Source organism: Rhagoletis zephyria, unplaced genomic scaffold, assembly GCF_001687245.7.
Source record: "Rhagoletis zephyria isolate East Lansing unplaced genomic scaffold, Rhagoletis_zephyria_1.1 Rzeph_scaffold_02079, whole genome shotgun sequence".
In the NCBI taxonomy this organism is placed as follows: Eukaryota; Metazoa; Arthropoda; class Insecta; order Diptera; family Tephritidae; genus Rhagoletis; species Rhagoletis zephyria.
In genome coordinates this window covers 8,391-35,180 of record NW_016159163.1, presented here as the reverse complement: position 1 = coordinate 35,180, position 26,790 = coordinate 8,391, and the positions used below count along the sequence as shown (strand labels likewise).

At 40.7% G+C, this 26,790-nt stretch overlaps 1 protein-coding gene across 3 annotated transcripts in view; it reads left to right on the top strand.

Moving 5' to 3' along the window:
* LOC108365962 (paired box protein Pax-6-like) overlaps positions 1–22,754 on the top strand; it is a 31,657-nt gene extending 8,903 nt beyond the window's left edge. The window contains exons 2-6 of one of the 3 annotated variants that reach the window (XM_017620198.1): positions 7,766–7,984; positions 14,954–15,094; positions 19,462–19,806; positions 19,899–20,083; positions 21,542–22,754. In XM_017620198.1, the coding sequence (XP_017475687.1) occupies positions 7,766–7,984; positions 14,954–15,094; positions 19,462–19,806; positions 19,899–20,083; positions 21,542–22,393 (1,742 nt within the window). In that variant the 3' untranslated portion in view covers positions 22,394–22,754. The remainder of the gene's footprint in view (positions 1–7,765; positions 7,985–14,953; positions 15,095–19,461; positions 19,807–19,898; positions 20,084–21,541) is intronic. The other 2 variants (XM_017620200.1, XM_017620199.1) reach the window with 2 other exon arrangements.
* Positions 22,755–26,790: the final 4,036 nt, after the last annotated feature.

The following is a 26,790-nucleotide window of genomic DNA, read 5'->3' as shown; positions in this document are numbered from 1 at the left end:
CAAGAGTATTGGAGCAAAGTGGGTCGCGGCAGTAGTGCGGGCTGACTTGCGACTGTATGTGCATACGTATTTAAGGGGGAGAGGTGCATTGGTTGGTGGAGTGGAGTTGTGGCAGTGGCATTGCTGTTGATGTTGGTGTTGCAAGTGGTCGGTGGCAATGGCGGTGGTGGGGGCAGTGGTGGTGCGACGACTGAACCCCGATGTGGAATTAATTTTATTTGACAGCACGTACTTGTGCAAAACAAATTGCCACTGATGTGCGAATGGCACAAACACACACTGTGTCATCTTTAAGTTTCCATATCGATGCGCTTTTTAATTTGGCAACATTCCATGTTTTTGTTTCTTCCGAAAATTTTGTAGCAGCAGCGCGCCTCGTAGCGCTGATTTTTATTGTATACGTCCATATGCGGCTGTTGGCAAAAAATGTTCACAGTATTATTCATAATATTCGCATTCCGCGTATGTAGATTTCGCTTGCCAAAACAGGGCCGGCTAATGCTCCAAAAAAAACTATTTTTTTTATGTTCTAAGTTGTGGGAAACAAAATGAAGTGCTTCGGTCTCAGCTGATATTTAAGTACACATATATGAAATTTTAAAAGCTGTGCTGCGATCTGTGTTTGAATATGGTTCCAGGTGGATACTTTAGCCAAACGTAGACTCTGCAATCCTGGGTGGTGGTGTATCGAATCAACACTACAATGGTCAGCCTCATGGTCAGCCTCATGGTCGATTGTGCGGAAGAAAAATTTGTGGAAAAAGTCAACTNCATCGAATCAACACTACAATGGTCAGCCTCATGGTCAGCCTCATGGTCGATTGTGCGGAAGAAAAATTTGTGGAAAAACTCAACTAAGGTTTTATCGAACTTCAAATGAATCTGTGTTGCAATTAAATGCTGGATATATCTATTAGTAATCTATTTTCCTGCATGTAGTGAGGCCTAAATGCAGACGTTTTTGGTCAGCAGACTTGGTTGGTTAGTTTGTTTAAGTGGATTGTCAACCCGGGTGATAAGCAATTAGCAAGTCTGCCATTTTGATTCCACAACTCGTGCAACCTACAGCCTTTTGGCGGCTTTAATAAATTTCAGTACGCCATCAAAATCGAGTCCTTTTGGCATGCACCTCAACGGGCCAGTGTCCTGAGCACACTGCAGTAAGTTTGTAGGCACTTTCTTTGCTTATTTCCAAGCCCTACATCGTGGCTTATTTCCAAGTAGGTCGTAGGACAACCAGAACTGCCGGGTAATCCTGTTGGATCCTGTGCGGTGGCACCTCTGCTTGGCCTTCGAATGATAAATTTCGGTAATTTTTGTCTTAATCTCGGTTAGGGAGGCGCCCATATCCCCCGCGTGGGTCGCAATCAGTGCTCAGCCGCCCCTTGCTAGTTCGTCCACTGCCTCGCTTGCATAAATGTCCCTATGTCCCGGCACCCATATTTAGCAAATTTCGTATTAAACAGAAATATAGGCCAGCTCTCTCCTACAGTCATCCACTAGAGGTAGAAGAGAGTGCCTGAATGGCCGTTTGGCTATCCAACCTGCGTTCTCGTGGGTATATTCTCTTTGATGTACCTTACTGCCTCATTAATTGCAAAAGTTTGGGCCTGCAAACCGCTTGCATAATCTGGTAGGTGAAAGGATAACTTTATGTTATATTTGTCAATGCAAACTCCTGCACCCAACCCGCATTCCATCTTTGACCTGTCAGTAAAACAGTTAAGCCTTGCAAAAACTCGACCTTTCCTTGATTCCAGTCACTGCGGCTTGGGAGTTTCCTGCCCGAACGATCTTTTCTTCCAGAACCTCAGGACACGCAGTCTGATGGCGCTGTTAGCATTTGCGCTTCTGATGAAGATATCTACGGAAAAAAGTCAAGAAGGACATCCAAAACATCCTTCGGATAGGATCTCATTGCACCTGTTACGTCAGCGGCTGCTGACCTTTGAATCCTGCTTACCTTTTTAACTACGTAATTCTTAGTAAGGGCTGTCAACCAAAACAGCGCCTCATAAGAGAGTGTGGGAACAGTGTATATACAGTCTACAATTCTTGGTTTCAAGCCCCATCTGTTGCCCAACATTCTCTTGGCTCCATAGAGAGCCACCGTGTCCTTCCTACGGTGCACGCTCTTCAATGTTTGGTTTCTAGTTAAGTTTGGGATCCAGAATAACTCCAAGGTATTTTACCTTCTCTCACAGATTCAGTTCCGCTCCTCGGAACATTGATTTTGTCAAATGAGATAATTTTGTTTTAATATTGTTATTGCGCTTTGTTCCACGATTATTTTATTAGGAAGAGTGCAAAAAGCAACAAAGTCTAAGCGGTAGAAGTTATAGCAGGTATTTCGGAGATCACCACAACTACTCATCAGACGTAGTTCTTCATAATAAAATAATCGTGATACAAAGCTCAATAAAAATATTAAAATTTAATGTTATTGTTTACATGACTTCGCGAGTAAGATGTTATTGAAACCATATTTAGCAACCACTTCGCCTAGTTATAGACATATTAGTCAACAACGACATTTACTATACTAGGTAGACGATTATCACTTCGACGAGCTTCCGCCCTGTGAATGCCGCGTTCAACTTACAATATGCTAAACTGCGAGAAGAAAATTATCGATCTCGAGACCTATTCCTCTCCTACATATCCTCTGGACACATATGTATCTATATAAATGACAGAAACAAATATGAACATTTTGACATGGAACATCAGAGACCAGTTCGTGACAGTGATGACAGCCAGAACAGTAGCAAAAACAGGCAGCTAAATAGTACAACAATATACGCCTTTATAGGCGCACTACGATCGAAGTAACTACTTTTAGCTGCCACGGTGACCGATCATGTTAGAAACCAGTGCCGTAAATGAAAATGGGGAGTAACTACTAGCAATGTGGCATAAAGACCAGAAGCGCAAAAACTCAGAACACATAAACGAGATCACCGCTAAACGATCGTGACGTTGCTGACGTTGCACACGCTTGTTGTTGCCACTGTTGCATTTTTTAACTGCAGCTACGCTACTGTGAGGATATCTGTATGTATATGTACTATGATGCATGTGTGTTTGTTACTCTGTGATTGTGCTTAACGCGATTGCGCGCTGCTGCTGGAACGGTGTGTGCGCCGGCTGACGAGCCAAAAAATTACCGGTAGCAATAAATCAAACTATCAATTGAATTCCGGGCCGATCATCACTTGTGAGCAGTGCGACAGACTTTGCAATGGCAATGCGAATGTGAATGCGATGACTGGTNCTTAACTCGATTGCGCGCTGCTGCTGGAACGGTGTGTGCGCCGGCTGACGAGCCAAAAAATTACCGGTAGCAATAAATCAAACTATCAATTGAATTCCGGGCCGATCATCACTTGTGAGCAGTGCGACAGACTTTGCAATGGCAATGCGAATGTGAATGCGATGACTGGTGGCTCTGTTGGCGTTTGGTTAGTAGCTGGTGGATGCGTGTATGCTTGTCAGTTGGCGAAACGATTACAGCAACCGTAGCTGATCAGCGATGCTGCGGCGGCAGCTTTTTTTTAGCGCTTTCAATTACGAATGCGCGGCGTTGTTGCCGTTTAAGCCGATTTACCGATTCACTGAAATGAGCATTCCACTANAAAATTACCGGTAGCAATAAATCAAACTATCAATTGAATTCCGGGCCGATCATCACTTGTGAGCAGTGCGACAGACTTTGCAATGGCAATGCGAATGTGAATGCGATGACTGGTGGCTCTGTTGGCGTTTGGTTAGTAGCTGGTGGATGCGTGTATGCTTGTCAGTTGGCGAAACGATTACAGCAACCGTAGCTGATCAGCGATGCTGCGGCGGCAGCTTTTTTTTAGCGCTTTCAATTACGAATGCGCGGCGTTGTTGCCGTTTAAGCCGATTTACCGATTCACTGAAATGAGCATTCCACTAGCGCGCATTGAGCGGTCGAGTGAGTGTGCGCGCGAACGCGGACGCGGGCTAACTACTCATTTTTCACAGGCAGGCGTGCGCGCTTGCGCATAAACGCGGATAAATCATCCGCCAACCGCATGAACTTGGCATTCATGCCATATGCACTCGCTTGCTCGTCGATGAGGCGCTCCATGTAAGATGCGGCCGCTAAGCAACGCGGAACCAGGCAATCACTTCGATTGGTGGGTCGGTGGGTCGGTCGGTCGGTCTGCCGGTTGTTAAGCAGGGTTGCGCAGCGCTTCGCTGTGACGGCTGCTAACGCACTTACGTACGTACGCATGCGGCATAAATCAAGGAATACTTGTGAACAACAATTGACCAAACACGTTGCAGCAACAAATTGGCTAGGCAAGCACGAAAAAAGGAAAGATAATAAAAACAAATAAATAAAATTGCAATGCCAGCGCGTAATAATGGCGCGCGAACGCCTACTTAACGTTAACTCACACACATACATATGTACATACAGGCATACAAATGCATTGTTGAATCTGCGCGCCTGCGCTGATTGTGCCAAGTGTGAAATATGCATTGCATTGCCACACATTAGAGTCGACGCGCCGTGGTAAGATTACATGTGTATGCGTATGTATTCTTGTATATATGTTTGTCTTCGCACCGCGCATAAGCCACTACAGCGCTGTCCAATTGACCAGTGAGTAGCTGATTAAAATTAGAGTGGCGAGTTTTCATTTGGCAAATAAATCATGTGACCTGTTGCCATAAATAAAATTGCCGGTTTCATTGAGCGTTCTTCTTAACCAGGGCAAAATGCATATTTGCAGTGTAGTGAATTTTTCAGTGGAAAAATACTTGCAGGACAATCTTCGTTTAAGAGTTTTTTTAGTCTAGGTTAGGGAGGCGCCTACGAATGACTAAAACTTTCACTCGGAGTCAGACTTATCCATTCTGAATGCCTTCTATGGGGTCCGGAGAAGACACATCCTTCTAACAGAAGTTATTCCATATTTTCAGTATAGTGGCTGTTAAGTCATGTGCCATCTCGAATGATGCTGTGGAGCTTCGATACTTTCATTCCCACTATCACCCCCAAACTATTGAAAAACCGAGATCCCCATTGCTTGAGGCGCCACGTCTGGAGAGTCGAGTCAATAGAACTCTTATTGAGTCCTTGAAATAAGGGTCTTGAAGTCTCGAAGTCGCTGTGGTGTAGTCTTCAACCCCACTTAGCAGACAAGACATCGGTAGCAGTATAGAGTTAGCCGCTTTGCTAATTTGCAAACAGAGCTGCGGACATGACTCAGTGAAGCCAGTGATGCACGACATTTTCGAACAAATTTCGGCTTTACTACCTTGGAACCTAACGTTTTCAACGCTGTCTGGCAGTCAACATATTTAGTAACGATCCTTGACAGTTACCTGCTATTTCGTATGAGACAAGCCGCCTTCTCTATAGCAAAGATCACCGCATGAGAGACAATGCAGTTATCAGGCAGGCAAAATGATTGCCCTATCTGCAGTTCCTTGGTGTATAGACCCGAGATGACTCTTTCATCGATCCTTTAGCCATCGGTGTATATGGAAATATCATCAATAACCGCCAGTAAACCGCCTTCCCAGTCTTCTCTAGTTGGAAAGTGTGTGGTAATCTGAAGACAAAATCCCAGAACGACGTAGCTAGGCCGGTCTTGGTTCCATTACGCCATCCACTATTAATAACTTTCAATACCGCTGCATGCCCGGCCTGCTTTGGTCATGCGGAAGGTCGTGTTCTTTTTGGTCTTCTTCGTCAAACGAGTCAGCCTTTTCCATTTGCATTATTACAAAAACCGGCGTCTGCCTTAAATCTATTTCAGTGCCCCTCAGTGTATCAAGTCTTTACATCATATCCGTCTCTCTCTTTTTTCTCCTTTTCTCCTCGCTATACTTTCGGAATTTAGCCTTAGAATCACGAACGTGGGCGCTGGTAAAATCTGATCTGATATCACCCCCATATTTCTGGAGAATATGAAGCGGTTGAATAACGGCATGTTCCCTATATAAAATCTGGATGTTTCAGGTGCTTATCCGTAATCCTATTTCCTGATTGGGAAGGCATTCTTGTTTCGCTGGTAGCGATTTGGCGGGCCCTAAGCCGTGTCTTATTAGTCAGAATAGTCCCTCGGATCCTCTTTACATCTTTATTCTCAGATTTTTAAGTAGTGAAATTGCTTTCCTGGGGGACAATGTTATTGAGAACACTCAAATTTCTCTAAACAGATTATTATGAGGTCCTCTTAGGCATAGTTTATTAACAAATTCCATAGCCAAACTATGAAAAAATAAAAACCTTTCTCCGAAGCTTATTCAAACCAAAATCAAAACTAATTTTTTGCGAATAAGGCTACCATCTCCATCATAGCACATTCATCTTCCATAACCGAATCGAAACGATTTGACGACTGAGACGCGTCAAGTCGAAGAATTTCCAACGACTGCATTGCACAGGTCATTCATGCGACAAATGCGGCAATCAAGCCAGCCAACAATGCAACAGTGCATGGCGGCAGCAAGCACACAGTTATCAGCAGCCGCCAGCCGCCAGCGAGAAGGCATACTTTTTGCTATTGGATTGGCAAAAAAGTGTTAAAATGTGAGCAGTTCTTGCGATCAGATAAAATGTCAAATTGTACATAAAAGCTTCTACATCGCAGGAATTACTAAATTACTCGCAACTGAACAGCAAACACAACGAACGTTGAACGATGAACGAGCTACACGGCCAATATGGGTTGCCCTAGCTGACTGCCAGCCTCCACTGAATGATTGCCGGCTTAGTTGGTTGGACAATGCCAATGAGTTGATCGAACGAAGTCCGTAGGTATTTGGAACTTGTCAAGAATTCTTAAAATTCCAAGCAAGTGATGAAATTAGCACCGAAAACATGACGACTACGCCGCCGCGGCTGGTGGTCAGGTTGTGAACGGTTGTGGACTGTTGTGACGGCGGTGATGATAACATTGATGATCTGCAGAAAATGTGCCGTTCACAGTTGGAGCGGAGCTACAAAAAAAAAAACAGTAGCCAAGTGCTAGCTGTGGCGGCTGCAACAGTGTTATCGGCTGCCACCCGGGACTCGTGCGCACATTAGCAGTTGACCGAGATGATTATGATGACGACGATGTGCTGTGATGATGGAGACGAGCTGCTGATGGCCAGCACTCTATTATGCCCATATATGACACGCTGGCGGCTCGTCAAGCCATGATCACGTTTCGATTATTTTGTGCGATGCGTCCGATTTTTGTTTTTGCTGACGTTGTTTTTATCGGCCGTGTATTGCTTGTTTTAGTCAAAGCCTCTACGAAGTATACGGCTGAGCGCTACCTACCTGCCGCCTGCCGCCTGCCGTTTTTAAGCCGCTTGCATCGCCTGCTGTCTGTCTTCACTTTGCCGTCGCTCTACAACGCCACCACTTTTTCGACTTGCTGCTTGCCTCTTTTGTTTTGCTGCTGTGTTGCAACAACTTCAAAAGCCTTGTGTTGACACTGCAACGGAACAAATTTGTTGGAGCTGGTGTTGGCGCGCAATGTGCGGAATTTTTGTGTGATGCCTCGTTTAAATTCCAAACGAAAGCAAATTAAACTTTTGTTTCGAGTTACAAAAAACAAAACAAAAACGCGTCATTTGCGGTGGTCTACACACTTTAGCAAATTGCATGCGCAGTGACACATTTTTGTTATTCTTCTTCGTCTTTCTAATCACAGCTGCAATTTTATTAATTTTTTTTACTTCACACAAAAGCTTTCTAATTTTCTACATTATTTTCGCTCTTTTTTTACAGTTGGCCTCCCTACAGCTCCGCCCGCGGCCATGCTCGCCGGGCATCTCAAACGCTTCGGGCTTAAGTGGCATCTTCGCAAACGCTCATCCTGCTCCTCATTCGACGCTCAATGCTCTCATGTCTCAGCACCGCTTTTGGAACTCTCTCGGTTCGGTTTGCGGGGCTATGATTTGGCTCAACATATGCTGACGCAACAGGGTGCGGTCTCCAAGCTACTAGGTAAGTGAAGTTTGAGGAAAATATTGCGTTAGCTTAAAAAAGGACTTGGAATGTAAACAAAGGTAATATAAGGGAAGTTGGCTCAGAGGCTTAATTCGCGAAATAGGCTTTGACGTTGAGTCCTACTGAAATGTAGTAAACACATCAAAGCACCCCTCCTCCAAGAGTAGACTGTACTCGAGCTTAAGCTTACGAGCAACCATACAGAGGCTACTTTCGTGTTCAATAGTTGTATAGACAAGGTGGTGTTACCGGAGCCACTGATTCCACGGCGAATTGGTACCTTTTGTCAAAATAATGTGTTTGTTGTAATCTTGTTTTGTACTGATTGTCAATGTGGGTATAATTTGTTATCGTAATTTTTGTTTTTGTTCTGCCAACATCACCTCGTATAATTTCGCCTTGCTGGAAGTGATAAAAAATTATTATTTTTTTCATAACTCTGATTCACAAAGTATACACGTTCGGCCCTTGTACAATGTGCATAACTCAGTCACCGTTTGGCCTCCATATTTATGGATGGTCAATCAGCTCTCAAAGCACTGGATAAGTACATATTCTCATCAAAAACTCGTCTGTAATGCAATGAAATCAAAAAGGACCTTAACAACTGGGCAAAATCGTCCATTGCTAGACATTGAGACAATTTAGAGGGACACCATCAAGCAATGAAGTTTCTTTGCTTCAGTAAAAAAAAAAGCTCAATCTACGCTCATTATATGGAGCACTAAGAGGCTACTATGCTTGGCCTTTATAGAACCGAAATTTGCAGATTCTCTGGTGGAGAGGAGGAACCAATCTCAGCGATGGCGGTGCACACAGGAGACTTCGCAAAATGAATATCTCTTTACGAAGTCCATTTATAGCCTCTATTATAGCTGAGACCTCAGCCTGGAAGACGCTACAGTAGTCTGGTAGCCGAAATGAATGGCTCCGTTCATCTTCGAACCATCTTTGAAAATTACTATACTACCGGGTGGAGTGCAGTAGTTTTCTACCAATTCCTCCCAGGTTGGGATTTTCACGGGAAGTTTCTATCCGCAGCCAAAGTTTCAACACAATGATATGTATAACCCGGATTTTTCCAGAATACAGAAGTGACCCTGCAATCCCAATTCCCAACCAAACCAAAGTGCAACAAGATATGCCATTTGCTGACTCACTAGATCTAGCGGTAGAAGAAAAAAACAAAACATTTAAATCATCATTTGGCGCTGTCCGGATTGCTTCTTTGATGCAGATCATACTAGTCCTCTGTACTTTGCTAAGTAGATTAATATTAGAGACCTTGGCAGGCCACCATACTATAATTCCATATATGTACGAGAATTGATCTAACCACCGCAGTATAAAACCAGCGGCATATACTCGGGCTCAAACCCTATTTCTTACCAATGATCCTCTTGCGCAAATACAGGGCCACAGATACCTTATCATAACGCTGGCCTATGTTCTCCCTCCAGCTTTCTGTCGAGAATGACTTTCGCTTTATTCGTAAAGCATAGGTTAGGTTAGGTTAGAGTGGCCGCACGTCGGCTGGAAAAGCCGGTTATGATAACACTGGCCACAAGACAGTTGTTTCTTTGACTCCCTTAGTAATTGTACCACCGAGAGCGTTTTATATAGCACAAAAATTCGAGGACGTTCGCCGAGTTCAATTCGGCTAAACAAGCTAGAAAGTACTTGTTGCGCATATTGACTAGGGCGGAACAATGTCAGAGATAGTGTTTGATGATCTCCACCTCCTCCTCGCCCCTGCAACCGTGTGTGCCCATCAGGCAATATCTGGTGATTACCCCGACTACTAATCTGAGAGAGGAGCGGTCCAGTCGAGTAAGAGCCAAGGATGGCCTTACATCAATCTTTGACCAAATTTGCCTGCTGGGTGTATGGCAGGTGGTTTCCACAGTCCACCTGGTATTAACCTCCCCGATGAGTTCAGCCTTTAGTCTGTGTTTGCAGGGGGTTAGAGGTATGCCCGCACCCTGAGCAGAATTGACTTAAGAAATGTCCATCTCCCTCCTTGCAAGCTTGTCGGCTAGGCAGTTTTCCGAAATTCTCCCATGTCTAGGGACCTATACAACAGTAAAGGACCATTTTTATCGCAGCAGGTTGAGAGTTTTCCTGCATTCTACAGCCACTTTGGACGTTGTTCCGTTAGATTTGAGAGATTTGATAGCAGCCGGGCTGTCAGAATAGATAGCGTCCTGGAGGGACGGAGGTTATGAGCCACCGCGCCGCCTCCATTATGACGTTTAGCTCTGCTTGAAAGACGCTGCAATGGTTCTGTAAGCAAAAACTGAGGTTTAGCGCGAGCTAGTCAGAGTAAATCGCGCTACCCACTCTTTTGTTAAGCTTGGAACCATCTGTATACAAATATGAGTCAGTAGCGGCGTCTTGTATCTTCTCGTAACGAGAACAAGTTCTACTTTCTCCGAATTGGACCATGATCAACACCAATCTGAATGTTTGGATGGTTTTGAGAAAGCATCATCACAATCACATCTGTTCTTAAGTATGTATCTCTTTTGAGTATTGTACGTCCGACTAACAGCCGTATTTAGGAAAACTAACTACAGACTTTGTGCAACCATACAAAAACCCGTGGAAAAATCAAGCACTGCCTATTGTTCGTGTCAATTACAAATGAATAGTATCAGTAGTAGATATCTGATTTTGTTAAATACTAAAACGACCGGCAGACAATAACGCATTCAAATGCATAGATATCTATACTAATTTTAATTGACTTCAGAGCATTGCACAATATACATATATGTATGTATGTGTGTGTGTATGTAGGCATGTACAAAAAAAAATGTGATTGCAAATTATACACAATCAGCCAGTGAATATTCCCTTACAGAAAGTTTCCAATTCCTTTTCGCAGCGTGAATACGCAGCAGCATACACGTATGTATAAGCCTACATATATTTCACATAATTTTAATCGCTTAATCTGATTTCTAATTGTTGACTTTAATTACCAGCTGCTACCTCACGCCACAAAACAGTTGCAATACTATGTAGCCGCAAGTTTGTACTATGCTTGTTTGCAATTTGAATTAATGAATGAATGTAACGAATGTGTGAGCGTTGAATGAGCGGCGATCGAGCGACTGAATGAGAATGCCCGTAGTCATGCACGTAATTATTTGCTATTTTTTCTGCTCTAGCCAGATGTTTTGCTGATTAAAACTCATAAGCAGATATGTATGTATGTATGTATGCACGTAGATATTATAGCCAGCAAACGAATGACCGTAGCTATTTATGCATACCGACTTTGTACTTGCATTTAGTGCGAAACAGAACTTCCGGCGGCGATTTGTCTGTCTGTGCACTTTCAACACATTTGTCGGTGTGCTTTGCTGTTGTTGTTGTACGCATTTGCATATTGCAATTACGACTATTGCGACTATTATAATGACAATGTTTACACTTTGGCTTTTTTTCGATACAACTTCACTAGCTTTGGAGTTGTTGTTGTTTTTTACGTAAGTATACTATAATTTGAAAGACAAATAATCGGCTGTCAGCAGCTTCCGATGAGTTATCATTTAACTAGATAGAGGAGCTAGCGGACAGACCTAAAGTCAGCGGATGAGCAGGTAAACAAAAAGCGCACAGCGGCTACACTTGTCGATACTACAGCACGCCCCGCTGCTTGTTGCCGCCTACCACGACTTGCCGCTGCTGTTGCTGGAGCTTGTGATCGCTCATTTAGAGCTGTTACAGTTTCTTTTTAGTAGTAGCTTCATCCTACTTTTGCTGTTTTTTCCCCCTCTTGTTTGTTAAAGCGCTCAAGCGGCGGAACTTTGTCCCATTGTTGCTTTGGCGGCAATGGCGTCGGCGGCAAAGCCAGCTTTAGCAAACAAATTGTTAATAACTATTCAAATATATCATTGAAATACATGAAATGTGTGACTAACTAAATTGGTAAGGAGCTCGTTGTTTGTGCAAATTATTTGAAAACAGTTGACAAACAATAATTTTTGAAAAAAAATTGCGTAAATCCAAAAATAAATATGTGAAAAAAGCGAGTGGCATATTGGTTGGTAATGGGATTTCTAGTGATGGCATTGCATAAACGCGTCTGCTGCAGCAACAGCAACAGTGGCGAAAAATAACAAAAACAAAAAAAAACATTAAAATAAAAATAACAATTAAATGTGGGTAAATTAGTATTCGTTTCATTATTGTTCTACTGTGCCAAAGTGATTTGCATTACAAAACAACAAATCGTGCTTCAAAAGCGCAGAAAGGTCACCGCTATGCTGCAGGCAATAAATTAATTGGCGAAGGTCAATAAATTCAAAAAAAAAAAAACATACCCTTTACAGAAGCACCGTGTGGCAATAACTGGCGGCAATGCCAATGTCAAAAGCGAAAGGAAATTAAAAATCTGTGGCATTTTTTATTTGCAATGACTTGCGCTGTAGAGCTAAAATGACTTTACACTTTGTCTGAGTTAAGCAGCTTTAGAATGCTTTTAGTTTAAAACAAAAACATTTTAATTCTTTAATTATAATTTGTACATATATCTAATTTAAATCTTTTATTTCTTTAAATATGCTTTTTAGATAATTGAAACCCCTCCGATTTTCTAATTAAATAAAAGAAAGTTGGCAACCCTACTTTAAACTTTGTCTGGGTTAAGCAACTTGAAATTGCTTTAAGTATAAAACATCGAAAAAAAAAAAAATTGCATTTGTTTAGTTTTAATTGGCAGGTAGTTAGCAACCCTACTTAAAAAATATATCTAGATTACATATTATCTTTCTTTCATTATAATCTTTAGATAGTTGGAAACCCTCCGCTTTTCTAAATAAATTAAAACAAAAATAAAAAAAAACGTAATCCTACTTTAAACTTTGTCGGGTTGTGGAACTTTAAATCTCTTTTGGTTTAGAATCTTTGAAAAACATTTTACTCGTTTAGTTATAATTTGTATAAAGTTGGCAACCTTTCTCAAAAATATATCAAGAATAAATCTTTTACTTTTTTGATAATAACCTGTACATAGTTGGAAAACCTCTGTTTTTCGAATTAAATTAAAATAAAAATTAGAAAAAGGGCAACCCTATTTTAAACTTTGTCTGAGTTAAGCATCTTCAAAATGGTTTCTCTTTAGAATCTTTAAAAACAAAATCATTTTATATTTATTGTGATTTGTTGATAGTTGGCAACCCTTTTTCCAAAATATATCTAGATTGAATGATTTATCCCTTCTTCTTTATTGGCGCTGTAACCGCCAGAAATGGATGCATCCACAAATCGGTCACTGTNACCCTTTTTCCAAAATATATCTAGATTGAATGATTTATCCCTTCTTCTTCATTGGCGCTGTAACCGCCAGAAATGGATGCATCCACAAATCGGTCACTGTAAAATCTTGAATTACCTTACTGAGTTTCCTACAACCGATACATCCCACCCACACGCACTTCCAAGACCAAGTTCATGACCCGTCTTACCTCAAGGGAGGAATGGTCATTAGATACAGACAGGGAAAGAGGATCAATCCTATTTTAAACGGATGGATCACAATTCGAAAAATAGTTGGCGGTGGGGTTTATTCTGAACAATTAGGTATATCGTTCAGACCTCGCCTCTCTGAATACTATAGTGTTTATCAGGCGGGACTGATGACTTTGTCAAAGGCCACATCAGTGGTACAGTGTGATATGATTTCTAGACATGATATCCACATTTTCACTGACAGCCAGGCGGCTATGAAATCCCTTGGAAAAATGTAGATGGCTGAGATAGCTGAGACATTCCGCACACACATTGTTTGGGTACCTGGATATTGAGACATTCAGGGAAATTGCAAAGCTGACGAACTCGCTCGTATTGGAACGACAGTGCCTGATATAGATATATGGGAAACTCTTGGCATCACTTTTCAAAACATGCCAGTGACATAGAAATTGCCAATGAAAGATTGCAAATGGAACCGGCCTGTCATATTTCCAAAACACTCTGACCAGCCATAGACACTCAACCTACTAAGTCGCTACTTAATCTAACGAGGTAAGACATTCGCATAGTAACTGGAGTTCTCACCGGATATTGACCGATTGGATTACATGCAGTTAGTCGGTGCGCACCCTGAAACGACTACTGCAAAAGCGTCAAGGATGAATATGAAGAATAAACCATACAAAGTCTTATCTGCCACAGCACGGCTCTATCAAAACGGAAAGCAAACGCTCTTGGCAGTTATATCTTCAAAGTTATCAATGACCTCAAAGCGGTGGATGTTGGAAGCCTATGCACTGCACTGGGGGGGTACGAGGATAAATGCAAATCTCATGCGGTATCACAAAGGACCCCGAATCTACATAAGTGTGTCCTCATAGGAGAGCCATCCAACCTAACCAAACCTAGTCCGGCAGTTTATATGGCTATTCAATTCCAAGCGCCGGACAAAATACAGCAGCTTCCACTCCTTCATTCATTTTAGATCCGTCCGTAAAGAAACTGTAGGCATTGTGATTGGATCGGTGTCCTTGGTTCCATCCATCTTGCTCTTTTGTGATGTATGGACCTTTTTTCAAACTGGTCTGAGAAACCATGTGGTTCTGATTTACCAGTTAACTTACGTAAATCATTGTGTACAAATTTGCGTAAATCCAAAAATAAATATATATATATACAGTTTACGTGAATACCTCTCCAGAGATGCAACTAATTTCAACTCAGCATGTCAGATGCCTATCACTGTGCCTTTAATTAGTAACATTTCAGTTCTGCAGCACTTGATGTGCCCTTAAGCAGCTTTTATGGCAACGCGATAGTGCCTACGATAATAATTTATTTCCCATTATAAAATATTTAAATATTTCTTATACATATGTGTTTACCACGCCTTTATACGCAAATTCACGCTGCTTACCCTTAATACTATCGATCTGCATTGTGTGATTATTCATGTTCATATCGATTCAATTTCATTAATTGCAGGTACATTGAGGCCACCTGGCCTAATCGGCGGATCAAAGCCGAAAGTAGCTACACCCGCTGTCGTTTCAAAAATCGAGCAATACAAACACGATAATCCGACAATATTTGCGTGGGAAATACGCGAAAGGCTGATATCGGAAGGTGAGTACACAAGCAAAAAAAAAAAATATGGAACATACACACCTTTACAAATATTTAAACACATGTTTACATACACGTTTACAAGACACAAATCTTCTTGGTGGCTGCTCACTGCACAGTCAATGACTGACTGAATAAATGCCTGCCTGCCTACTTGCTTGCCCGCCGCTGTACCCTCCAGAGTCTATTGACCGACTTGCTTTAGCTTGGCGTTGAACTGCCCGGTCGATGACGATGACGTTGATGGTTGTTTGCCTCATTAAGTGACGCCGTCAGCCCCCCAGAAGAAGAGTTGTGCGACCAAAATGATTGGCCAAACAAATTGCGAATGAATCGCGATTGCGAAGCAGTGCCACACAGACGCTGCCGCACCGGCGCACATGAGCGCTGCAACGCATAAGCTTTTGCTGAATTACGCACTCACAGGCGGCGGCCAAGGCGCGCAGTTGTCCATTCACCTTCTTACGCCTGTGCCATGCCGCGCCAACCGCTGGTGGTGGTCGACCATAGCTTCTGATGTATTTATGGACTGTGCGCCACCACCGCAAACAACCCAATAAATGCTTCCTTCACATTTCCCTTTTCACATTAAGTATGTACTTAGGACACACGCACACACAGAAAATGCACAAAATGTAATGTATTGTTGCACTCTGCAGATTTATCGATAGTCTAATTTATTAGCATCCGGACGCCATAGCGTCGTAATCAGGCGGCGCGGTTGCAATAGCGGCAGCGCGCTCAGAGCGTACTTGTAGGGTAATATTCTGAAATACGGCGACCTCAGCGGAGACACGCGTTCCCGCCACGCTAAGATTGATATGTAAATGAGGGAGCCAATATTCGCTGCTTACTTTTCGATTTCAGTTTTCTTTTTTTTTCCGTTGCGTAGTATCTGCTATTGATTCCTTCCACAGCTGTCACAGTCGCGGTCAACGTGCGACAACAGCAAAAACAACAAGCAGTTAAGCAGCAGCAACATCAATGACTCTACTGTAAAGATCATCGCAAGCAATTGCAAAGTTTTCTTCATTCATGCTTGCAGCCCCTACCTCTTTTAGTTGATTCTGCGCATGCGTATGCGTATATGCGCACAGTCTTCGTCGTACCTGACATTTAGTCAGTCACTGCATTCAAATTGGTTTTGATAGCGATCGCTCACATCAAATTGTTGTCTCATCGTCGTGGCCTCGATGTAGTTGCTCGGAAGCGCTACATTACTTCTGCTGCTGGTAGTAGTCGTATGTAAGTCTCCATCTTATCCTTCTCCTTGCTCGATGTTCTCCTTCTGTTTGTTTGTAATTAAACAAGCATTTGGACTCTGCGTTGAAGCGTGTAGTTGCATACACATCTCGAAATGTCAATTGCAATTAAACGTAACAACAACAGCTACTACTTTTCTTACTTCCTGTAATAAAATTTAAGTTTTGCCAGTATTTCAGCAACAGAAAGTTCAACTGCTAGATATTATTATGAGGCGCGCACTACATTGCCTTCTGGTCTTCACAATGCTTCTTCTATACCTTAAGTCCCCAAACGGCTCAGAAGAGCTTTTGAGGGTAGGTGACACCGCAGTGGACAAGAAGGGACAAAGACACAAAAGCGACAGAGGACAGCGGACCAAATGTGTAATTTATGCAGTTGACCCCTTAATCTGCGGTTCTCGGTTTCTCCACTGGGAGATTACTATATCCCAAGTCTTTATCCCACTCTTAAGGTCTTTACTTTCCGTAGTCCGGCTAGACCATAGAGCAGTTCTCTTAGGGCCAGTTTCTCAATTTCTGGTTAACACTAACTACAGTTGAAACATCGTTATATGTTATGGAGTCGATCATGGCGAAAACGATGTTTTACCTGCAGTTAGTGTTAACCAGACATTGAGAAACTGGACGTTAATGTTAGCAACTCCTTTTTGAGCTCTTCTTTTTTGATTGTGTTTGGTCCTGGTGCCAGAAAAGACTGGAGCCAACCCATACAAAAGACCCGCATACTGGTAGATGGAAAACATAGCTCAACTCACAGGCACGTGCCACCACCTGAGACGATCTTAAACCAGAGCTAGGCGCAGAAACAAGGCAACGGAAGGGGCACAATTGTACCAATAATCTAGAAAAGAACTCAAGGGAGCGATCGAGGCCAACACACAAAAAAAAAGTGGGAAGAACTACAAGACGACATAAACATAAATGCCTTGGGTCTTGGCTATAAAGTGGTAGTGAGAAAACTCGGGCGAGAGTACAATCATCAATACGAAGCGCTCAAAAAATTGGGCCACATAGTTAGCACACTACTCCCCACACATGAGGCAAGAACTGAAGAAATGGAGTCCACAATCGCTTCTCCGGAGACATCACAATTTACGGCAGAAGAGCTAAAGTCTTCCACTTACAAATTAAAGTACAAAAAAGCATCACGCCCAGACCAAATTCCAGCAGAAGTCTTAAAAATAATCGCCACAGAACGCCTGGCTCAAAAGCGGAATATTACCAGAAACTTGGAAAGGCCAGCAGTTCGTCCTATTTAGCAAAGGGAAAGGAAACCCTGATTCGCCATCAGCGTATCGGCCACTTGGTATGCTGGACACAGCTGGGAAAATTTTAGAAGGGCCGAGAATAGAACCGGCTATTGTCACCGGCAGCGGACTCTTCTCAAGACAGTACGATTTAAGACCCGGGAGATCAATAATTGCAGCAATAAAACACGTCATAACAACAGTAAAAACTACATACCAAGACAAAAAGCTAATCCTGCTGGCAACCTTAGATGTTCGCAACGCTTAAACAGTGCAAAATGGGAAAACGTGATATTTATATGCACTATTTACATAGAAGAAGTGTACAAGATACCCACGTACCTTAGACTCAGGGTCAGAAGCCATCCAGAAAGTCGAGAGTTGCTGTACTACCGATAGATTCCAATGTATAATGATCACGTGGGGTGCAGCACAAGGCTCCATTCTTTGCCCAACTTTTTAAATGTAAACTATGAATAATACCATACCTCGAGATTCATGATGACGCATATGCATATAGTGGGCTACGCAATTGCCACAGAAAAAGCACGGCGGAAATTGCATCAGATTATGATAAGAGCACAAGCGAGAAAACCGAGGTCCTCCTTTTAACAAAGCAGCCTATCCCATTAGAAGGGAGCATGAAGACAACCGCCGTTACCTTAAAAACGCAAAGAATAATAAATTACGTAGGAATAAGCCTTGACCCCAGGCTAATGAATCGGCTACAAATCCAGAACGTCGTAAAATAAAGCTTTCAATGTCTACAGCTTTGAATATTTTACCGTGCAGGGCGCAGATTTGGATAGAGACACCACAGAAAAGTAACGGGTGAAAGATAATCTCCCGACTTCACCGCATAGGCTCTGCGTAGCGCACAGTATCTGGTGAGACAATACTATTTGTTAGCGAACCTGCTCCCATCGATCTCCTAGAATCCCAATGGAAGAAAATCTGGGAGCTTTGGAAGCCAGTGCTTTGACGACAGCTTTGCAATGATGCAACAAGAATTTTCGACCTCCTTCACGTACAAAAAAAAATTAGCAATAATTCCTACTCAATTGCATAGCTGGAACCTATTTGAGAATTTCCTTCAACGCCGTCGTATATTACGGTATTCATATTGTAAGGCAACCACATGCCAGACGTTGAAGCTTACCGAGAGACTGTCTCACCATTTCGTAGTTAATATTTGGGGTCGCAGATAGTTCTCATGTAGTTACTATTAGCTTTACTATAATTATATCATCAACGCTGCGCGAAAACTAAGGCACGTGATACTCGGGCCGAGGATTTTCCGCATGCAGTAAATGGATTTCCTTAGGCTCGTCTGCCGTTTCGTTGCCATAAATGAGAGTGGGCTGTGTCGAGAAGCTGAGTCTATTAACTATTACTTGCACGCCCTTACAAGAATCGGAGCACCAGTATCGGAGTCTAGAGTCCATAGTGCTGTCCCACTCTCAGAAAGTATATCCAAATTATTTTCAGGTAAATTTAAGAGTAAACATATTTTACGAATAAAGTCCTCTTTTTATACAAAGTCTTACGCTTGAAAGGCAATCATTGTAGAACTCTGTATAAAGATTTTCTGAATAGACCCGTGTACCAGCCACGCTTCATCTAGAAATCGTGAAAAATTGATATATCCTTTTTTGTCTGATTTCCTTCAAACCCAAAGGCCGTTGAAGACCCTTGATATACGTCCATGTTCATAGAACCTTTCTTTCCACGTCCCAGTTACCCCAAAACGAGTTCGCGTTCCTTTCCTGGAATGCAACTTCGCTTTCTACATATTATGCCATAGAAAAATGTTCCTTCTTCATGAATTTAACACCTAAAACTTTATGACTTCCAGGTGTTTGCACAAACGCAACAGCGCCTTCGGTATCCTCCATCAATCGAATATTGCGCAATCGTGCAGCCGAACGTGCAGCAGCCGAATTTGCGCGCGCTACCAGCTATGTTTATATGCATCCTACACATCCCGGTTTCCCCACATGGCCAGCGGCGTTGCCACCACCACCACCACATCATCTCTGGGGAGCGCCAGGTGCGCCCACAAATGCTGGCAGTATGCCGCATAGCCTAACACCGCACGGAAGTTTAACACCAACGAGCTCAGGTATTTCGTTACCAGCAATATCACCGAGTTCGGGAAGTCATGAGACTTTGGGTTCGCCAGATGCGAGTCGAATGATAGGTGAGTGGTAGTTAATATATAGAACTCTTTTGATTAGCTTCAAAGCTGCGTAGATTTTCAATACTTACGTACTAATCTTGTCTTTTTTGCAGACATTGAGGGTGAGGACACCGACTCAGATGATAGCGATCAGCCGAAATTTCGCAGAAATCGCACTACTTTCAGCTCCGAACAATTGGATGAATTGGAAAAGGAGTTCGAAAAATCACATTATCCATGCGTGAGCACAAGGGAAAAATTAGCAGCGCGCACTACGCTGAGTGAGGCGAGAGTACAGGTGGGCTGAGCTAGGAACTAATACAGCTATTTACATACATACATACTTACATATACTTAGTTCTAAGGACGCTAGCTCAAGCGTAATCTGTTGTCAATTTTGGCTGAAGAAATACTAAGATTTTGGTTAGAGTTGTTCTTGTAGTTCAGTTTTTCGTTCAATTTTATTGATTCAATGATCATTCTAAGTAATATTTTTACTTCCATTATTTCTATCCACCTCTAAAAGACGGAAGATTAAATCCACTTGTCGGTATAAATGTTTTGTGCCGTTTTTAAATGACCAAAAATTTATGTCCAGTTTTTAAATTATCAAAAATTATGACAGCTTTTAAATTGTTCAAAAAAATAAATATGTCCAGTTTTAGATGACCACAAATATTTGCCCGATTTTTAACTACCAAAACTGTAAAAGTTTTTACATAACCAAATGTCCAGTTCTGTCCAGTTTTTAGGTGACCATAAATTTATGTTAAAATTTTTATATTGGCAAAAACTAATGCTCATTTTTTAAACTGCTAAAACCGTATGTAAAGTTTTCAATTTACCAAAAATGTATGTCAATTCTGTAGCGAACAATATTTTTAAATTGTTAAAAATTTATGTAAAAGTTTTAAATGACTTTTGCCACTTTGTCCAGTTTTTATATGACTTAAGGCTTTTGTCCAGTTTTTAGGTGACCATATATTTATGTCCATTTTTTACACGGCCAAAAATTATACTAGCCCTCAAATTACCAGAATTTTATATATTTAGTATTTTATGACAAAATATGATGGCCCGTTTTTTAAATTACAAAATATTACGTCCAGTTTAACATAAAAAAAGTTATGTCCATTTTTTAGGTGACCATAAATTTATGTCCAGTTTTTAAATGTATGACATTTTTAATTTGCCAAAAATGTGTGTATGTAGATATATTTCCAAAAGCATTGCCAGTTTTGCAATGACCTAAAATTAATGTCATATTTTTAATAACTAGTTTTTCATGTCCAGTTTTTTAATTGCCAAAAATATATCTTCCGCTTCTAAATTAACAAAAATGTTTCCCCATTTCCCCCAAAACTGTATGTCCAGTTTTTTAGGTTACTAAAAGTTTATGACTAGAGTTTAGATTTGCCTCATTTTAACCAAAAATTTATGTGCATCTTTTAAACTTCGAGTTTTTAAGTGACCAAAAGTTTATGCCCAGAATTTTGATGACCAAAAAATTTGGTCCCATTTTGCCCAAAAATTTATGTCTAAACCTTTTGTTACTAAAAATAAATGTCCCGTTTCTTTCATTTACACATAAATTATCTATGCTCGCTCGCCCATTTCTCAAATCACCTTCATATCCCCGTTTTAACCCACTTCCCGCTTTGAGCGTGATAATCCTCTTCTACCCACCGAGTGTTAAATATGTCCTAGACCATTTTACCAACTAACAAATTGTATTCTTCGTATTGATCAAAATTAGGTTTGGTTTTCCAACAGACGAGCGAAATGGCGTCGGCATCAACGGGTGACTCAGCTGAAGCAGCGAAGTTCCAGTTCACCGCAGGCCACCAGTGCGACGATGCAGCAACGATCACTCTCACCAGCGGACAAATACGATGCTGCGACGACGGCGGCGATGGCAAGATATTGCTACAACGACAACAACGGCAAATCAAATATACCGAGCGCTTATTACCCAACACTGAGCGCGCTTCCGATGGGCCTCGCCAATCACCAGCATTCACCACAAACTCTGGATTACACACACAAAGCAGCGAACGCTATCATCCCTACAGCAAGCCAACAAGGCCGAGTAGGCGATCAAGCAACGGCACAGACACCCGGCGCAACAACACAGTGTCCACCACTACCGCTGTACGCCCACAACTCGGCGTTGCTGAACATGAATACTTATCTAACGACGGAAGCAAAAGCTCCATTACCTCTGCTTCCTCACCACACCGGCACCAACAACACACCGGTGGCATTTCCATCGCACACAGCATCAGTTCCATTATTAATGGGCGGTGAGCATAGCGCTTTTCGCTCAATGGTGGTGAATCCAACGCTGTCAGAGGCAATGCTTGCGCTCAACTTCACCCGACAATATGTCAACGCAACGCAGCAATCGAAGTTACTGGTTGCCAGCAGTGGCAATGGGGGAGGAGGCGATTCGCCAACATCGCGTTCAACAACACCATCGGCGGCGACGACGCACTCGACGCACTCGCGGCAGTCAGAGGGGGAGGACATCAATGTTGTGCTGGATGTGGAAACGAAAGGGGAGCGGCAATATAGAGACGTTGCGACAAAGGATGCAGAGGGAATGTAGAAATTAGGCGAGTTAAGGTGAGCGCAAGCGCGAAGCCACAAACGGCGCAGGATGCACAAGGCTGACTAATGCAATTCTACCCAAATAAAGAGAAGTAATGCGGAATGTATTTTATGGATTGTAATTCTGGATTTTATGCGTAATTATTTAGTAACTAATTTTATGTAGACACTATTTGTTTAAATTTAAAAATTTAATTATTAGCAAACTGTAATCAATGCACTATCGATATATAATGTACGATTATTATACATATGTTTAATATTCAGTGTTGATTTCCTTATTTAAACAATAATTAACTTAGTGCAATTAACGGTAATTTGAAATCGAACCAACTAAACTCCGCAATATAGTTTAAAAACCGAAAATACTCAATTGGCATTTTATTTTGATTTGAAAGAGGATAATAAAATAATCTTAAATATGGTAGGTAAATAGTTTTATCGATTTCAGAACTGTCAAAAGGGTTTTTATCTATATAAAAATAATAGACTCTAAATGTTTGCTATGTGCCCCCACTTTAGAAGCCGCAAGTTATATAATCACACAATATGGAACCGCAAGTGCTGTGGCCAATTGGGTTTTGGAACTAAAGATCGTCTATTCGAGGAATTGATAGGTCGCGACCTACCCCAGTGACTTCAAATTTGAGATAAAATCGTTACGAAATCGGCACCGCAAGTCTGAACAAAATGGTTTCTCCACTTTTATCCCAGGTACGTAAGTTGGTAAACAAACGAGCCACAGAGGGATCACAGAACGGGTGGTGGTATTTATGTACCCATCACTGGCATTAAACTCCTTAGTACTAAGAGCAGAGTTTTTTTTACAAATCGAGGAGTAAGTGAATTTGACCTTCATCAGTATAAACCTCGAAAATAAAACGAGTGAAGGGCGTATTTAAAGGTATATTTTAAGACAACCAAATGGCCAGTCGGACCCTTTCCAAAAAGATGGTCACTTTTAAGCTTGGCAGAAAGTGTTTTAACTTCTTTCAACGGGTCTGGTAGCCAGTTATTACGAATATAACATCATTAAAATGACGTAGCGGAATTTGGAGAGAAATGAAGTTGGTGTAACGGATGCAATGAGAGTAAAAAACTTGTGGAGTTCTGCACTTAGATCCTGCCGAGAGGAGACTCTGAACGCTCTACTCAAATTAGTGCCAATAGATCTTTTATCGATAATATACATATGTAGCTGCTATCAAGACAATGAGATTGAGCCAAACCTGCTTTTAAAACGGATCGAATGAAATGGGTAGTGATTATTTTTATTTAACGACTCAATATGGGATTCTCCTCTCGCTTACCAGATTAGGCAAGTATTTTCCCGTTTGTGATCAATTGAAAATTCTCTACCTTAACCCTGAACGGGTAATGTTCGTCGTTTCGATGAACACCGTTGCTCTTTTTCCATTTTTCTCGCCATTGGACTGAAGAGCGAATTGCTCTAAAATATACAAAAAAGCTTAAATAAAAAGTATCCTCTGTGTTTTCTTTCTTGTTAAGGTTCATCATTATTATTTTTATTTTCATACAAAAAATGGAAGATAAAAAGGACTTCGTCAATTCGACGGAGGTTACCTTTAACGTATGTAAAATAATGTTACCCTTTAAGGGTTAATATGAGTCCCACTGCATAGAGACAAATTAATAAGGCGGTGAAACTGCAAGTGAGTTTCGATTCTATACTAAGCAAATCCGAGTACGCGGGCTCCATTTATGAGAGCCAAAAGCAGAAATGCCGAAATTTAACATTCGAAAACTAGACTCCAGTTGGTCCTATAAGTTGACCAGGAAGATTTAGAATACCCACATCACACTTAAAAAAAAAAGAGTGCTTGCGCGCTGCTGGGCCTGCAACACAACATTGTCAGTCGTATGGGTATGCACGCCTATCGATAAATAGTATAGATATACATAAATAAGTTGACATTACTAGAGAAGTAGTATTCGGCGGCTTTAGCGGCTATGATTTTTTTTAATAAAAATCATAGTTTAACTATCAAAACTGGCTTTCTATTTTTCCGATCAAATTTAACCGTTATATAATAATTGTTATTTTTTTAATATAGAATATTCGTTATTTTTGGATTTTAATTTTTTCGATACATTGTTGATCATTATTTTTTATTCTTTCAGTCTTATTATAACCGTTATTTTCAGATTTAACTTTTTTGGATAATAAAAGATTTAAATCTGTAAAAAAAAATGCAGTCTCCATTATGGCGGTTAAAAATTATCGAAAAACTTAAAAATAACTATTACACAAAATCTAACGTTTTTTTCTTGATAGAAAAAATAAAACTCAGAAAAATTATGATTTTGCAATGACCTAAAAAAATATTTGTTATTTCACGGTTATTTTGAGTTCGCAGTATTATTGACAACTGAACCATTAAGGATTGCGATAAATAGGCATACCGGAAAAAGTCGATAAAAAGCTATTTCGATAACGATATACATATATAGGTAAAAATATAGTTATCGACAATAATGTCGACTAATATTTGTATTTGACATAATGTCAATAAAGCTAGATAAATATATCGATAAAAAATCTATAAAAATATCGTTAGTTTAAATCAGTTTTTTTAATAACCTCGTTTTTATAAAACTACTATTTTTCTTATGAATTCATGCCACAGCAATCGATCTAACTGAGTAGAGATTAATACAATTAGATACTTACATACAAACTTTCACATGAGGCACATATTTATGTATTAACATTAGGGTGCATCACTCTCCAAACAAAAAAATGGTACTTACGGGACGAAATCATAAAATGTATTATATTTTAAGACTTCCAGGAAAATATTCAGGAAAAATAGCAAGATCAGGTAAAAAAAGTTAAAAAAAATCTAAGATGATAGAGGAGAGTAAGCTTAAAAGTTCTGCAAAAAAAAATTTAAAAACTTTATCAATTTTCAAACCAGTCCAGCTAACGCAAATCTAAACACCTCTCCGAAATATTTTTGGCGGTATTCGACCATATTTGTATTGTAATAAAAATATTTATAGAGTATATTTTATAGTTTCGGTGAAAAACCCGCATTTTTGTTGTTGAGGCACCCTAATGTACATATGTTATTATAAAGAAAATTCTTGTTTACATATCAGAGATTAGTTCCAACAATCATTAAAAACATGAAACTACGTGTACAACAAAGACTAGTATTAACGCCATTAGGCACAGAAAATGAACATTCGATGAAAGGTAAGCTTTTTCATTGTCAAAAAAGAAGGCGGTTTAGAAATTAATTGAAAAGAAAAAATCTCTGCCTAGCAGCCACCAAAATGCTCGTCATCAAGAGGTCATTAATTCATATAGCAATAGCAAACATCAAAAATCGATCGCTGGAATTTTGACATATCTTGATTGCTGACGCTTTTCAATCAACAAAAGATCAATAGGTAGTCAGGTGTGTGCTGCTATTTTCTTTCTACTCAAAATCCTTTCTATTCGTATGGGTAGTAATTATAAATTTACATGTGTTATTCAATTCACATTACGTGTGAACCACTGAAATGTTTATAGATAGACAAATTGGTTTGCCGATTCGTTGTTATTGTTTTTAGCGAGTAGATATAAAGCGCCAACTGTACAAAATATTCAATCCAGCCGTGTATGTATGTAGGTGAACAAATTTTGGAAATTTTTAAAACCCTTTTGTGTTAACTACTGCACACACTATTAAATAAAGCAATGAAAGCCGTGACGTACAATACAAAAAGAATAGTAAGTAGCAGCAGCAGTGGCAGAGCGTTAAAAGAAAAATCAAAAGTCAATCAGTCAGTCTTCTTCACTACTGCCCAAAAGCCCAACTTGCTGTCCGCCTGCCTGCTTAAATGGCGCTCAAAATTAATAATTTGAATACTTTTATGAAAACAATGAATACTCAAATACACACATTCACTCACGTACTCATTCATTGACTCGCTCATTATGCCATTATAACGTGTAATTGGACAAGCTATGCACTTGGTTGCCGTTCGTTCACATCGGGAATAGATTATTCAAGTGGACAATTTGACAAGCGTAAAATTAAAACTTTCAATGAGGGGCCTATCAATCCCAAATTTAATTATTGCATGTGTAGAGGTATGTATGTATGTATGTATGTATGTATGTATGTATGTCTGTACACGCAGTGCCGGATTTAGCATCTACGGGCCCATAGGCTCTTTGTGTGGTGGGGGTACTAAGACAAACGGCGGCCATGGGCTTTCTCCAGATTTTAGTTGTTTTAAGTTGCAAACATAACCTAACCTTACAGGTAAAAATTACGATAAGGTTTTTCTATAAAATCTAAAAATACATCAATTACAAATTTTAAACCACGTTATACTTTTTTGGTTTTGTTCTTTAATTCTTCATATATGTACAGTTCC